At 28.0% G+C, this 17528-nt stretch overlaps 1 protein-coding gene across 8 annotated transcripts in view; it reads left to right on the plus strand.

Moving 5' to 3' along the window:
- The window catches only part of LOC100165930 (small conductance calcium-activated potassium channel protein), a 398891-nt gene that overhangs the window by 307876 nt on the left and 73487 nt on the right, over positions 1-17528 (plus strand). For all 8 annotated transcript variants that reach the window (XM_029486560.1, XM_029486561.1, XM_029486558.1 and 5 more), the window contains 2 exons: positions 12640-12810; positions 16681-16878. In XM_029486560.1, coding sequence (XP_029342420.1) covers positions 12640-12810; positions 16681-16878 — 369 coding nt within the window. The remainder of the gene's footprint in view (positions 1-12639; positions 12811-16680; positions 16879-17528) is intronic.

The raw sequence follows: 17528 nt of genomic DNA on the forward strand, positions 1-17528 counted from the left end.
CTATTTCCTAAATGTATAACTAAGCATTCAACTACTCATATTTTATGTTATGGTTTTAACATGAAAACTAACATTTATTTTTTATGAAGAATTATCAGAAATTATTATTTCAATATGATATACATTTTAATGTATAATAGTTAATTCGCTATATGGTATATAGAATAGATATTATAAATATAATATTTACATATTATTATGTATGTTAAGTTATTATTGTTTTTAGATAAAAACGTAAACCATTTATACGTAATACGTATAAATACAAAATAAACAAATAAATGTTTAAAGCCCATTTGTTTAAACTTAAAATATACTAACTAAATAAAAGTTTTATGGTAAAAATTGCCCCCACATTTTTTTCTCTGAAAATCGCATTGCGGCGTTAGCTTAAGTTTTGAATAGTATAATTCGAAGTTTTTTTTTTAAATTTAACTGTAATATAAGGTAATTAAAGTTATATAGTACAATAATGTATTTTAGTATTTATAAGCTAAACTGAAAATTAACTTTTTGCATTTTCTAAATAATTATATCATCCATTTTATTTAGTATGAAATTATTTAATTTTATAGTCCTATTAGACGCAAAAGTTTTTTTGTATTAAAAATAAATATATAGCTTTGCCTTATTACTTTACGAAATTAATTACTTAAAAAATATATAATTTACTGATTTAGTTTTTTATGGATTTCCTAATTGCTCTATAATAAGTCAATAAATAAATGATTAATAATTATACGTATTGATCATCATAATATTATAAATAGTTGTTATTATTATTATCGCGACTATGTATTGTTTTTTTTTTTTTTATCGAATCTCGTGATTGAAGAGATTTTTATTTAATTTAAAAAAAAAGTGGAACAACATTATTCTGCCATCTGTAAGACAGTAATCACTTTGGGATACCGCCCTACATCGTTGGTCTCGTCACAGTCAGGGCGGCAAACAGTGCGCGTGTCAATGCTGCAGCGGGAGGGAGCCGTGTTGCGGCCGTTGGTGGGTGGGGAATACCGTGGTATACCGCGGTCGGTATATTGGCGGTGTATATAATATACCGCCAAGCGGGTCACGGTTTGTTTGGTCAGCGGCTAGTGCAGAACCAGCACGATGATAATAACCATTATACCACGTCCCCGAGCGTATAATAATATAACGGTCTGTATATTATTGTCGGTTAACAAACGACCGGTTGGCCAGGCCCGAGCGACGAGCGTTGGATTTCGGTAGAGCAGCTACTGCGGTGGTGGTTGCGCGTAAGAGTGGGTGCACAGAGCAACGTGGCGGACAATAAAGGGCACGACTGGCGTATTATAAAATATATAATACGTGCTGGCACGTACGGAGAAGGGACGCGCGAGTCTGCCGTTAATTTGAACGTTAAGCCTCGGTGAACTTTAAGGTAACCACCGGCGGCCTGCTACTATATAATATTATATACCTGCATAAACCTACGACACTCTCTCCATCACTATTATACAATATATAATATTATTATATACGCGAGTGTGTGTGTGTGTGTATGCACTCGCGATCCATCCCCCCTGCTCCTTGTCGTCTTGACGGACCCGCATTATGCACACCCGAGTTGAATAACATAAAGGGTGGCTCGTAATAATATTTCAATATTACCATCATCGTCACGTCGTCTTGTTCCGTAATTATTTTGGCACCCATCGCGTCATAATATATTTTATGTATAATATTATAATTCATAATACTGCATGCGTATACGCACTGTAATTCTCTCGGTGAGTGAGATCGGCTAAACCTATTTGTACATAGATATTGTACGTCACATCTCGCGGTTCCTGTATAATATATTATATATATATATATATATAATATATTATATCTCACCTATTCGCGATTTCCGCGACGATCGTTTCGCATTTGAATGGCACTTATGGGTTCTGTCTACATAGGCTCTGCACATCGGCGGCAGCACTTCATAAGTAATCCTTATGGTTTTCACACAATTTCCATTTAGAAATTGCGTGAACACATTACCATCATTGACATAATACTGTTACCTGTACCGACAGATTTTGCTCCGGCTCGATGTTCTTCGCGCAAACACTTCGGATTGCTTACGATTATTTTCAATTAAACACGAAGATTTCATTTTTTGTTTTTCAACGATACGAAATAAAATAAAAATAATAATATGTGTAATTTTACTATCAAATACACTCTAAGCTTTTATTAATAAAATCGGAGATGACTAATATATATTTTACATACTAATAATAAGGCATTAAGGTAAACAAAGGGAATAATTACCAACCTGATACTATTGGATCCCACATAGGTAGTACTTATATTATGAACATTTGACAATACAATAATTTATGAATTCATGAATCATGATTGATTAAATTAACTTCAAAACTAACGTAAATTATGAACAAGAATTAAATAATATTAGCTATGCCTTACTTACTAATAGTTTTCATTTATTTTAATATAAACAATTTTATTTAAAAGAATGTACTATATTATTTTTAGTTTAAATTTTAAATATTAAAATATATTATTTTCTCAGTTGAACTATTGATAGTATGTTTATATTTGTTCGCGTTTTTTTTTACCGATAATGCCAATAAATATTATCAATTTTAAACAATTTGGTACTAAAAAGTAAAAAAGAATTTACGAAAGAAAATTTTTTTAAGAATTTTTTTCATACTTCAAAATATCGAACTTATATTCATAATAACTAATATCTATAGAAATCATAGACATAATATTTTGCATAGTGGTATTTACCATTCCAACCCCCCCCCCTCAAATTAACATTTTTTCCCATAATAAATGCAAAATATACTGAACCAAATATCCAGGATGCATTTAAATAATATATCACTATAATATATTATTTTTTATGTTCTATAGGCTATAGCATATAAAGACAAAAGGACATTTTCAAGTACAATATCATAAAAATTATAATGTCAATAAACAATAACAAATAGTTTTTTTTTTTTAATAATACTTAATATTTTCTTTTGTCTTTAATTATAAAAACTGTAACTTAAGTGTCTTCTAATTTTTATTTTTTATCTGGGAAACTCGTTAAATTTGAATTCAATGATAATAAATACAATATTTTTTTGAAGGAAGACATAATATAATAGTACCAAGTACCTACATTTTATGATATTATTGTGATTTAAGCAATTTGTTTTACTATTAGGAATTAGGAAGTACTACAGTACCTAGGTTAAATTAATTTTTTCCAAAATAATTGCCTTTGAAAATGTCATTGTGTGTATAGTTTTAAAATATTAATATTATGCTTTAAAATATTAAAATACCTACCTATGAATCATATTTGTAAATTATAACAAAATGACCAAAACCATTATTCTTCATTTGTATTTCTAATTTCGTTCAAATTTAAAAAAAAAATACATTTTTTAGATTTGTTAGTTACAACATGAACTATTTATGAGCGTATATAATATACACGCCTAACTTTGCTAACCAAGGATAACAGGATATTGTCGTATTGTGATATGAACTTAAAAGCAATTATAATTAATGACAATTAAAAATCTAATCTGAGTTTCACTCGGTAAAAACCACACTTGCTGTTATTTCTTTGAAATTGCTTCCTTTTACATATAAGTAGTTTTTTCATTAGGTACAGTTAAAGATAATATTGATTAAATCGAATATTTGGCATCCACACACCATTTTCTTTTGCAATTGGTATGTAGGTACAATAGTTAGGTACATGCAACGTTTTAAGTACCTATTCCATCTACCCCCAAAAATTGTTTATAAATAATGATTAGGTTTAGCAATTTTACATAATCTATAATAATAAATGTGACAAAGTGAACATTTTAATGAATGTAAGACGTAGGTATTATTTCGTTTAAATATTTTTTATATTAAAATAATGTGAAATTAATGGTCTTCATATAAAAAGTAACTATAATGGTCGTTCATCCTAATTACAATTTATTTATGGATAATTCAACAAAATAAAATCACATTGGGTAAAAAAATTTTCCTCATTATAATCAAACGGCAATAATAAACTTTCATTGTTGGCTCAAAGTTCTTGTTACATCAATTTTGGAATCGTTCCAAAAAAAAGCTAATCAAATCTCAAAAAAGCATCTGCCAAATTGTAACTTTTAATATAAAATCCATCCATTTGTATTTCTTGTGTACAATTAAAACCTATACTTTGTCGTTTATATATATTTTATTATGTAATCATATTAAAACTGAACACGATAATTATAGATAAAATTATTTATGTTCAAAACTTTTGAACATTTAATCACGTAAATAGTATTATTTTAATACTGTTTTAAAATATGAATTATATGATTACATTTTTATATCAATAAGTTTTTTTTTTTTTTAATTAACATTCAACGTTTATCCAACGTTAAATAAACCAAGTAGTTGCAAGGTTTCTAAGGCCTTCTAATGGCCGTGTCAGATAAAGTTTATTATTTTTAACTCCGTAGAATATTTCACAAGACGTTCACTTTTTCGCCGTTTTATAAATACAAATTTAATTATAACAATAATGAAACATTGAATCTTTTGATCATGAACTTTTCGTCATGTTTTGTAAAAAATAATTTTAAAACACTGGTTAAATAGTCGTGTTAAGCGATGCGTTTTGACTGGTGTGTTTAGATTTGATCCTAAACGACGAACCATTACTATAGGCTGCAGCAAATTCTTTTTAAGGCATTCGTGCTTTACCAACCACTTCTTAGTTAGCAGTCATGACAGCATATTAGTTAGCTTGTTTTCTGTGTTATTTAAACTCTCCAGTCTATTTGCTGCCGTTCTCCGCGCATTATATTTCCTCGGGTTTTTTTTCTTCATCTCATCGAATTTATCTCGTTCCGCAACGCCGCACAATGAGCCGACCTTGTTCTCTTGGCTATACAATTCCGCTGTCCATCCTCCTAGTCCTATAATATACCTACTAGCTTCCCTGTCCGTCAAAATAATGGTTTTCAACCCCTCCTCACCCCCGACACAATGTATTACCTCTGTCGCTGTGAAATAAGCCTACACGGAAATATGATATCTATATTTTAACTCGTTTTCTTATTTATATGAATTATTTTATACATTCCATCATACAATCATATTACACACACTACACACACGTACATGTACACGCCCTTGCGTACATATTATATTATACACGCTATATACATGGTTTAATATTATATAATATTACGTAGATACTACATAGTACATATACGTGTAGATTGTACTATACATATTGCAGTGACTGTGCGAAGAATTTTGACGGTGATTTTATTTTCTAAATGGATTAAAATGTTCTAAATACAGTAATTCTCTATATTTTGCTACTCGTCGACTCGGGTGTGATGACTGATAACGTATGAATGTAGAACAACTGGGTGCTTTAAAATAATTTAATTAAGAATGCAACAATTAACAAATATCTGCTGAAAATAATGTAAATAGACGTGAAACATTATTTTATATCAAAGTCAAGTACAATTGACCAATAAGATAAAGTCTGAATCCCCCTCCATTATATCTTGTACGCCGGATGATCTTTTTTTCTCATTCCAACAATGCCGACTTCCCATAACCGGATTTTGATATCTCTGTTCCACTTACCGGACCTTTAGAAATCCCACTAAACACTTACAAATCGTTTCTTTTGTAAGAAGAAAAATAAAAACATACTACAATTCTCACTCAAAGTTCAACAAAATATCACGAGAAAACAAATGCATTGTGGTTTTTGTAACCATTTGTTCTTTGATAACATTATTTTAGTATTCGAGTGTTGAAATTTCAAACAATTTTAGACTTTGGAGGATATTATTTTTACAAACTATACAAATATTAATACGATCATCATTATTTTATTCATTAACCAACATTAAGGATTATAAAGTAATTTTATTAGATCAAAAGTTCATAAAATCATATGCATTAGGTACAGTTAAGCCATTCTCTTTTAATTAAAATGTTTTATATATTTTAAAAGAACATTATTGTGAACATTCGATGGTAAATACCCAAGTAAGCTTATTAAAACATATTATTTGCTTTTTAATTATAAATTAATAAGGATTTACTTTTAAAATAAACTCAATAAGTTTTATTTTTGATTAAGAAAATGTATAACCTGTATTTACGACACAATAATCAAATAGTAGTATGAGGAATAATAGATATCTAATAATAATAATAATAATAATAATAAAAAAACGACAAGTTGAGGCTATACATTGATAAAATAATTGATTTTTACGAAAAAATTATAAATGTAATATTACAATATTATTATACTGTTAAATACTAAAATTACCCTTAGTCGGAATATTTGGAGAATTATCTCCCGGTAGGCGTGTCATTTATTATAGCACATAATTAATACATAATGCTACTGAAAGAATAGTGACAAAACAAAAAATTGTCGATTTTCAGTTTTTTATGATTCTAAGACAAATTGTTCTGCTCTATCTTTAAGTTAACTTGATAAAATCCGGTAGCTTCACTTGAACTGAAATAAAACCTTTGATATGTCATTTTCGCTGAAAGTTTTTAATGTTTTTATCACTTTCTCGCTTGAATAAGTCACCGACTTGATACAATTTCATCTTAAGTAAAACGACACAAACTAAGTTTTTTTACAGTACCTATTCGCTATCTATATGGTTGTGAACAATATAAAATTATTAAAATTATATAAATAACATCAGTCAGCAACCAAATATTCTATTATTACCATATTAATAATTTTGATGAATTCCTGCTGCTTGATGATCGTTATTTTATTTAAGGCATAATATTATAATATTGTGGTCCATAATATGCATAGTGTATACTATATACTATGTAACGTATATTTTTAACATATAGTTTTAAATCCAAGTTACACATTAAGGTACCTGACTACTAGCATAATATTATAATAATATATTAAAATATTATCAAAACAACAATATTATTAAAGTAGGTATACCGTTTATGATTTTGATGTTATGACGATTGGACAACGAGAATAGAATTAACGAGTAACAACACCAACCATATACATAATATTACTATTACAAAATGTCTATATTATTGATATAAACTATTATTATATACCTTGACGGTACAATTACCTATATTAAAATGCTTCTACACCCCGTCTTATCACATATGTCGTGTAGGTATTCAATATAACCGTTTTGAAATATGTGTTAAGTACAATACAAAATATATTAAGTAGGTACAAGCTGATATCATACGTCTTAACATTATCAATGAATCATAATAATTCATATGTACTGCATTAAACAATTCATAATATTGCAGATTACAAAATAAAAAATGTAATTTCTTATCATTTATCAATAAATCAAATATTGGACATAGCCAATATTATACATCAATAACCTATACCTATAAAAATGTGCTAAGTCAACTATTTCACATTTGTTTTTACATTAGTATTGTAATTCTAAAATTTCTGTATTATACTATAAATTTAGGTTAGGTCAAAGGTTTCAATTTTTTACCATCATCATTCGATTATCCGAAAGGAAGAAACGAAGGCCCGACATTATTCAATAAAGCAAAACTAGTGGAAAAATACAAGGGATCAGGACATTTACATAAACTGATCATAAATCATACTGGCGCTTAAGGCGCCGCAAGTATGGTTATATGGTTCACCATCGCATTTCGCTACTGACTCGCGTCCAAAGAGGTTTTTGTATTGTCTAACAAGTATTGAAAAATCCATTAAAATCCAATAGAACCGATAATAAATTAAAATAAGCAATTCATTTACATTTTAAGATCATTATTATTTATTACTAATATATTATTTTAGATAACGGGGTGGTACAAATTTAACATAAATTATAATTTAAATTTAAATAACATTTATGTATCATACTATATAGTTAAATGTTAATTGTTTTCAATTCTGAACGGAGCGATGAATGGTTTAACAATTATGTGTGATTTGTATATCTGACGTATCTTTAAGAACAGTAAAAATGTTTCAGTTTTAATTTTTACACAAACATCATCTGTATAAAATTTGATTTGGACTTCTAATTTGTACTTTTGTAGTTAAAAAGTAAAAATTCAAAATAATTAGGAGAATGCCTACTTATAAAAAAAAATTTTCTTTTTTTTAATCGAAATTTAAAAAATAAATGACTGAGTTGATTTGAATTTTACATAAAAATATATTTACAGTACCATTTTCTTGACATGATATGATTTTAAAAATATTTTATACTATTCATATAACATTTGAAATGTTCTACTTTTTTTCGGTTTCCGCTTGATAACTTGATCATAATATAATTATTATTATGATTGTAAGTAGAAAAAAGTATGAAAATATGATACAAGGTTCCTTATAAATTGTTTTCACCTCATGTATAATTAAAAATAGATAGGTTATCACATTTTTTTACAAGTGTTTAAAGATCCAATTTTTATAATACTTGACAAAACTATGAGAATATATAAATTATTTCGTATTTAAAAATTTATAAGATTCATAAGTTTAACACCTAAGGTTTGAACTTTTGAAGTATAGTAATAGTATAGTATAGTAACATGATTCCTACCAAGTTTTTCTTTTAGAATTTAAAAATAGTTAAACGTAAAAACACATACATTTTTTATGAGTTTAAATTTTTATGATAGTACTTGATATTCAAACGTTATGGATTTATTCTCAACAGATTTTTTCAGTTTTGTTATTTTTCAAAAAAATAAAAATATATTACGCAATAACTTGAATAATAATTTAATATACCCGATAAAATCTTCATAATGTTCCGACTAACTTTAAGCTATTTGTTTTATATTTTCGAATTTATTTAGTTTTTTTTTCAACAAAGTCAATAAAGGGTATTGAGAATATTTAATTTTGACCTCCCAAAAGTACTAACTAGATCCAATTTGCTAACAGAAACCTCTACCAAATTTGATGATCAAAACTTTTTTCTTCAAGTAAAAATGTTTCCAGATCCAAAAAAACACACACACACACACATCATTGTAAAATCAATACATTCTCAATGAAAATTTCTCAAAATCTAAAATATTATATTAATTATTATATAATAAATATATTATAGGTACCTGTGCGATTTGTTTTGGGCAAAAATAAGTTTATACCACCATATTATATAAATAGTATAAAAATCAACAACTTATATAATTAACAATACATAAAATACTATTAGAATTAAGTTATTGATGTAAATAATACTGTTATCCTAATCGCCATGTCGCCGATGCTATTTTTATTAATAAGAAAATAAAAATACATAATGAAATATCCGTAGAATTATAGGCTGATAAGCCATCTTTACTCAGAATCATTTTTGTATCGTTTAATTATTATTGAATTCAAATTTAACATCAACAAAGTCATCTAGACTTGGTACCTACTTTATAGCAGAAAACTTCTATGTTTTGAATTTTTTTTTTTAAATTATTAGTTTTTAATTAATTTCGTTTGTCTAAAATAATAATAAGTTTTGGATATTGGTAACAGCACCAAAAAAAGAGAGATACAACAACATGCATGAAATGTAAGTGTGGATATTTTAAATAATAGCAATGTCAAATGATTGCATATAAAAAACCATAATTTCGAACAAAATTCAGCTTGTCCAAGATTGTATTAAAAACATTTCATCGCTATTTGTTAGTTATTTTTTCACCAGTTTCCCAATAACTTCAATGAATTCTTGAAAATTACCACTCTGAACCTCTATTTAAATTTTAAAGTACTGTAAATACTGTCTATATTATGTCAAGTTCCCAATCAATTGATGACGTTTCATAAAATATTTTGAGTAATATTTCTCAGAGCCTAATATGCTTCGACTCCATATTGGATACATCGTACATTGAATAGATTCTTTGCCAGAATCTGAATACGTTTATGCATATACCCATGATTGTCCAGGATAATGTATAAATTTAAATGTAACAATATAGATAATATTAATTTGAGGTTAGAGAGTCTGATAAGTTTATATTTCTTATCTTTTATTTGTCATTTATTTTTTCACCTACTGTATTTTTGAATGTATTTTATGTGGAAACTTATCAAAAATATTAGTACTTGTCCAACTATTTGGAATTTCGGTGTAATATCACACTTGGCTCAAGCTCAGTAGGTTGATCAATTTACATTTTGGTTAACGCACGTACACCAAACACGCCAATAATCCGTATAATGTGTTTACTGCTGTTTACAATACAATATGACTTATTAGAAAAATTATAATAAGTACATAACTTTAAGCTTTTACATGAGTGTAAACAATTTTATTTCTAGTATTTCTACGTTCAATTTGTTGTTGACAACATATTAACCGAGTGCTATAATACTTTATCAGTAAAGTTACAATGACACTCATATTATTATTCTCGTAAACATTAAAAGTGTATACAATAGATTTTCCTTAATATTTACAATGAGTAACTTAACATTATTCAAAATAAAAAAAATTAATAAGTATTCTTTAGAAATAATTAATTTATACATTCAAATAACTTATCAAAATACCTTATCTTAATGATGCCATTGAATAATAGATTTCAATATTCAGATTACGTTCTCCAGATACCATAACTGCTCCGTTGCTTGGCCCCAGTTTCAAATTTAGTGTGCTTCTATTGATTTTTCTTTTCCACTCCCAGGTTTATTTCAATAAAACTTACATTTTTTCGGTTTTAATATAATTGTATAAAGATAAAAAAAAAATGGTTAACTAAGATATTATTTAACTTTAAATACCTATAATATAAATGTACTTTTTTTAATTTACTAATTTTTCGTTACGAAAAGGCGTATTTTTTTGTGGATGGTTCTAAAACTAATGAGTTTTCTGACTGTGTAAATTAAAATTTAAAATAAATAGTAAAGCTAAGTTTCTGTAACGATGTTGGAGCTATGAGTTATAAAAATCAGCTATTTCCATTACATTTAAAATCGATAGCACATTTTTCACATAGCTGTTCAGTGCACACGCCTAAATCTTATATTTTTCTTATAGAGTGACCTCTTAAAAACTAATGATCTAACAGACACGATGGACCATAGAGTAACGCCCAACACTTAACGCCCAAAAATAAATCTTAGTATAGTGTGTATACTTGATGGTCTTTCCATTAAGCCATACGAAAGATATCGTTTTTACGTTTTGACGATTATCATAATTATTATGATTGCGCTTGTTAATCACAATTTTCATATTTATAAAAATGCTTTAATTTTAATCCATTTAAAACATGATGTGTAAAACTTTTGCCAAAACATAAACGTGTTGTCTAATGCATCAACGAATAATCACATTGTATATAGTATACGTTAGCGGAAGATGTGCAATCATAAAAGTATTTATATACGTATTAAGTAATTTAATCTATATTTTACTAGGTGTTTTTCTTACTATACTAGACATACAATTAAAAAATTACAAATTACAATATGTACGTATTGGCCGAAAAGCATGGTGGTTTTTTTTTTTTTTATCTACAATTCACATATTTCGGTTTTTTTTTTTATTTGTTATCGTAATGTTTTATCTGCACATTTTATAATAATATGCCTGTCGTAATTACTTTTGTTCAAGTTGTGTTGTGTATACCTATCTACCTACGCTTAATAATTGTTAAGAACAAAAAAAAAATCCTTTTAGCTCGATCGCGTGTCATTAAAAAATAATAATATAAATTTCCATTTGTAGTAGGTATCATGCATGCCTATATCATATTGATTTCCGGCTATTCCACTCCAAATATTATAAATAACCGATCGAATAATAATTCTAACAACAACGCGATTGTTCGACCTATATACCTACGTGCTTAATCGATAAAACAATATTCTAATGTAGTGGTCTTCGGACATTGGGTTGACTCGTAAAGTCGTAACCCATTTTGGAAATATATTTTATTTTTCCTGTAAATTTATGTCAGATTGTATATGAGCAAAAAAATCAAAATACATTTTTAATCATGTTATAAAAATTACCTATACTGCAGTTATATTGTTTTAAATATGTATACTAAGTAGCGGAGCGAGGATTTTGCTTTTGGGGGATGATAATTTGTTATAAGGAAGGCTTAACTAGGATCCAACATAATTTTGCTAATCTGCCGTTTCCATGGGTATATACCTATAACATTTAACATTTTAGACTTTTACAGCAACCTTCAAACAAATAAAAATATTTACATGGATTCGTAAAATATGATAGACCGTATAGTATGTAATATTTTCAAAAAACATTGAATGCGTTTTGAAATTTTCCTGAAATTTCGGGGAAGGCCACATGGTAAAATATGCATTATATTAGTTACGTTTTTAGATTCAAATACAATTGTACCTATATCATTTTTTATGACATGATATTATAGGGTATCGTACAAATGTACAAAATGTAAAATTTTTCAATGATTATTTTCATTTTGTTTTCATGTAGTTGTTTTGTTTGAAAAATGTTAATAGGTACAATGATAATTTTAACAATCATTAATTATTATTATTATTTAATTAGGTGTTCAGGTTGTGTACGCGTAAGGAAATTATTATTTATGTAATTTTTATAATTGTTTTGTTCTTTGTTGCAGCTGCGAAAGCACACGTCATCGACATTGTCGATCACTAGTGGGATGAAGGTTAGCGGTTCAGGTGGCCGAGGCGATAGCGGCGTAGTGGGCGAGGAAGCCGGCATAGCATTGGTTAGCATACATTCCGACTATCCCCGCTACACCGAAGAACGTACCGGGTTGGTGTGCAAGGTACCTACCTATATCATACTCGTAACCTTCTAATTATATTACCGTAGATAATATTATAATGTTGACGATTGCCTCTTCCAGTTAGTAGCCAGTGGGTACCTACCTATAAAACAGCGCTTGAGTGTCTGGAAATTTGACTACGTAATATTTGCCACCTCTCCGTTCTCCTGCAGATAATATTATTATACCCTCATAAATATCTACATATTTACGGCGCAGAGGGTATATTACAAAAGCGCTCGTTTGATATGTAGGTATAACTGCCGGCGTGTGTCGTAGAAAGTAACGCAAACTCCGCGTGGCCCTCTTTTTATTATTTTTCTTAACGCATTTAAAAACCTAATTTTCGTCCATCCCACCAGCGTGATATTAATGGACTCGAAAATATCCAACCATAAAAATGATAAATGTTCTACTTGAAAGTATAAAAAAAAAACAAAAACAAAAGGAAAACAATGCAAGACAAATGTAGACCACCGTTCGGCCGTCCCGAAAACGTTATTCCGACAACGCTCTATGATTAAACCGCAAATAATCATCATCTGCGTTGTGTAAGATTTTATATTCTTTCTGGCTCCGTCGCCGACGGCCGTACAGCGTGGGATGTGAGAAAGACGACTCGGAAAACACTACAGTATTATAGTTTTTGGATTTGAACAAAAACATCCACAATTTCGGTTTAAGTCTTATATAATTGAAACTCAGACAAAACCACGCGTCCAATACACGGCACGAAATAATATGTTGTTTATACATTCGATTATAGCATTACAGCACTATCATTCGATGTCATGTAATCCGAATAAAGTTTAATATTTATTGGTTTCTCCCTACCCCTTCACTGTTTACAAATGACAACAACGCATACAGTATATAATATTAAGTTTTGAAATACATCCGGAGTCACTACTTATTTGTGAACATTAAGCAATCGATTATACTGCATGTCATACGATAACCCACACCATATACATAAATATTAATGCTATTACAATGATTTACAGTATTACCAGTGATATCCTCTATTCAAAATTGACTATTTAAGCTATCTATATGATCAATTTTATCATACAAATTCGAGTGTCAATTTACAATACATTTTGTTGCAACTATTTCAAAACGTGATTAAAATACATAGGTTTTTCGTCTTTAATTTTTAATAAAATCTACTTATAGAATTTATTTTCATTAAATTGAATATGTGAATAAAAAAAATTCCAAAATAATTATTTATAAACAAATGCCCATTATTACACATTAATTCCATATAATATCTTTGTAGGTTTTGGTAGAAATTTGTATTCAAACTCACATAAATATAATGTTCAATGTTGGAATATAGTACATAATATTTTTTTAAATAAATCGTTAGTAAGTTGTGTGCTTGTGACTTTTAAAAATAACAATTTAAAACTATATTTTAATATACAAAATCATTTAAATAATTCACTTAATAACCTTTTACTTATTGATACACCACTTAACAAATATTATTACTGATTTTTCAGTAGATTATAAAAAACTAAAATGTAGTTTTCAAAAACATCTTTTTTTTTAAATATGCACTTTTTGAAATTGAATTAATTGAATGTTGATAAATGCTAACTGCTAATACGATTTACATACGTTGTTTCTAAATTAATCATTTATATTTAACTGTCAGAAATACATCAATTTATAATTTATGACTCACATATACTAAGGAATATGAAATAGTTTTCATAAGGGTGTAAAGGTTCTTATCAATATTACTACTTAACTTTGACCAATTAGGTATCTCATTTATTTCAACTCTCCCTAAGACATTTAATAATTTGATTTATAGCTAAAAATTAATTTAATGATAAATATATTATATCCTGTATTCCTGTACGAGAAGATACGATATTCAAGTTACAAAAATAGTTGGAATTTTAAAATAATCATATGAGATGCTTGTCATTTTTGTTATATATCTATATGCACCACTCCGTATATATTCAAACAACCCATTTAATGTTATGCATATTATTAATATTCGTACTCTATGTGTTTATATAACTCATCATTTCATCCTTAAATTAAAATATACAGCGCGGGATACAACTTTGCATAATATAATATAGGCACTATATATTATGCACTTCATTAAAGTTTAGTGAAAAAATTATAATTTTACGCAAAATTTAACTTTTCCTGAACGGAAAGGATATAAAAATCTTTACTTATTCCATTTTAAACTGATTCAACATTTTTCCGCCCCACTGTAGGTAATCACTACCGGAGTATCGAGGATTTTCTTTTTGCGTCTCGACTTCCTCGCAATTTGCTTAAGATCCTGCGTGTGATACTGGATTAAGGTCGAGAAATCTGCTTTACGCCGGTTTCCATCGCTCTTCCACTCATACTCACAAATACGTGTGTGTGTGTGTGTGCGTGTGATAAAATACCATCCACGACGCACTCACACAGCTGAACTCTACTCCTCATTTTTAGACGCTTTATTAAAGCTCCAAGAAATCATTTGGAAGACTGAGTGGTAGACCCGATACTAGTAGAAACCTTTGGTAGAATCGATAAACTCGCTCATAGTACCGGTTAGAACAAACGAACCATACATTTTAATGCCAGCAATCCCTTTATGAGAATATCTCGAGTGCTTTATTAGCATGTAAAAAAGATAAACCGTTTGTGATAAGACAATAATATTTATCAAACATCATACAGTCAGAAAATCATTAATCAAATATTATACTCGTACAATTCATTGTATTAATTAAAATATATTATATCCAACGACTGGGTCACGCTAAGTATAAAAAAGAGCACCTTAAAATAAAAAGAAAATAGCGCCTAAAATACACACATAGGCAAAACACATACTTAATTGCCAGACAATATAATATAACGGCAAAAAAACACGATTTACGAAATCAATATCTAGAAAAAGCCTAGCAAATTTGTAGTAAAATAATTAAGTTTGAAAATGCAATAATCGAATTGGACATTTTACGAAGAAGTGTATGGTGTAGTTTGAACATTATCAACAGAGTTATAGCCAATTTAACTAGAAATTATCGTGGCGTATTTTCAACAGTTTATTAGATAATATATTCCCCGCGGCCCGCATTACAATGCACTACCCGACACCTATGGTAACCAATAAATAAAAAAACAAAAAAACATCATTGTAAAACTATGTTCCCTAAATAATAAGGTATCAAATAAAAATTAGTGATATCCCAACAAAAAACTCCGCTATACCTACTCCGTGTAAAAAAACACTAAGTATAAAAAAAACTGCTCTAAAAGTTGTGATATCATTTTAAAGGTATAAAGGTAGCTATGTCTTTGAACAATAGATATCATTTATACACCCTGTATATTATGGGAAAACCAGACAAAAAAAAATTATGCTACTTAAACGTATGACAAAAATTGTGAAAATTACATGGTTAATAAATAATTTAAGAAATATACTCATGTCAGGAAATTCTCAAAAATGATATTTTGAAAAAAGTTATTACGTTCTAAATTATATTGACTAAAAAAATATAGATGTTTTAAAAAATTCTAAAAAATAAAATAATTGATTTCAATAAATGTTATTACCATCAAAGTTGTTTTAACAATCAGATTTACAAATTCGAATTTTCTAATTTTTTAAAAATATTAATTATTGGAACAAAAGTTATTTCATCTGTCAGTCTTTTGTTACTCCCTGTAAAGGCTAATATCAAAATAATTTTTAAATCATAAAACCAATAGGTTTCTATATTAAGTATCTACAGATTATAGTATACAACTGGAATAAATTTTAAATTTAAATATTAAGTACAAAAGTTAAATGTTCAATGTATTCAGTTGTATGAGTATAGTGTTTTTTTGCAGGGTACCAGCTTAGTAGGTTCCAGTGGTAATATAACCGGCAGTAAACACAAACCAAACGTCGGATACAGACTGGGTAGGCGTAAAGCACTTTTCGAAAAACGAAAAAGAATCAGTGATTACGCTCTAGTGATGGGAATGTTTGGAATTATAATCATGGTCATCGAGAATGAGTTGGCCAGTGCAGGAGTATACTCAAAAGTAAGTCTATAATATACTATTATTTATAATGTGATCGGTAGGTACGTGTCTATCAATAATATGTAATATTCCCACAGCTTAGAATATGAAATGATTTAATTTGATAATTACTTTCTCAGAGTTATTTGGATACTTACATAAATATTGATATTAAAAACAACAAAAATTATAAAGATGTCAATATTTCCCAATAAAAGATATCTATAAACGATTTAGCCCGATTTAAAATACAATTCAAGCTATAATAATTATATTGAATTAATACCAATACCTTTTAATGTCAAGTAATTTATAATCAACGACAGTACTTAAATTAGTACGTAGAACAATTTTCTGAGTTATATTCAAATTGATTTATTTAAGTACTAAGAGTTGTTAACTAACAAAGACTTACAAATATAGTTAAATCTTTATATATTATCTAATAATTACTATGTATCCAATCATCGAAATTATTTGTTTAGTTATTTAATCTTGTTAGTGGAATATTAAATAGCAATAATAGATACCTACATTAAGTTTTATCCTATAAAAAGATCTGTACGGCCTAATTCGTATATATCTGATAACTAATATGGCACAGCGAATAAAATTATTATCATTTAAACAACTTTAAAAATTGAAACTTAATGAAAACGTTATTGATTATG

This window comes from Acyrthosiphon pisum, chromosome A1 (assembly GCF_005508785.2).
Source record: "Acyrthosiphon pisum isolate AL4f chromosome A1, pea_aphid_22Mar2018_4r6ur, whole genome shotgun sequence".
Lineage (NCBI taxonomy): Eukaryota > Metazoa > Arthropoda > Insecta > Hemiptera > Aphididae > Acyrthosiphon > Acyrthosiphon pisum.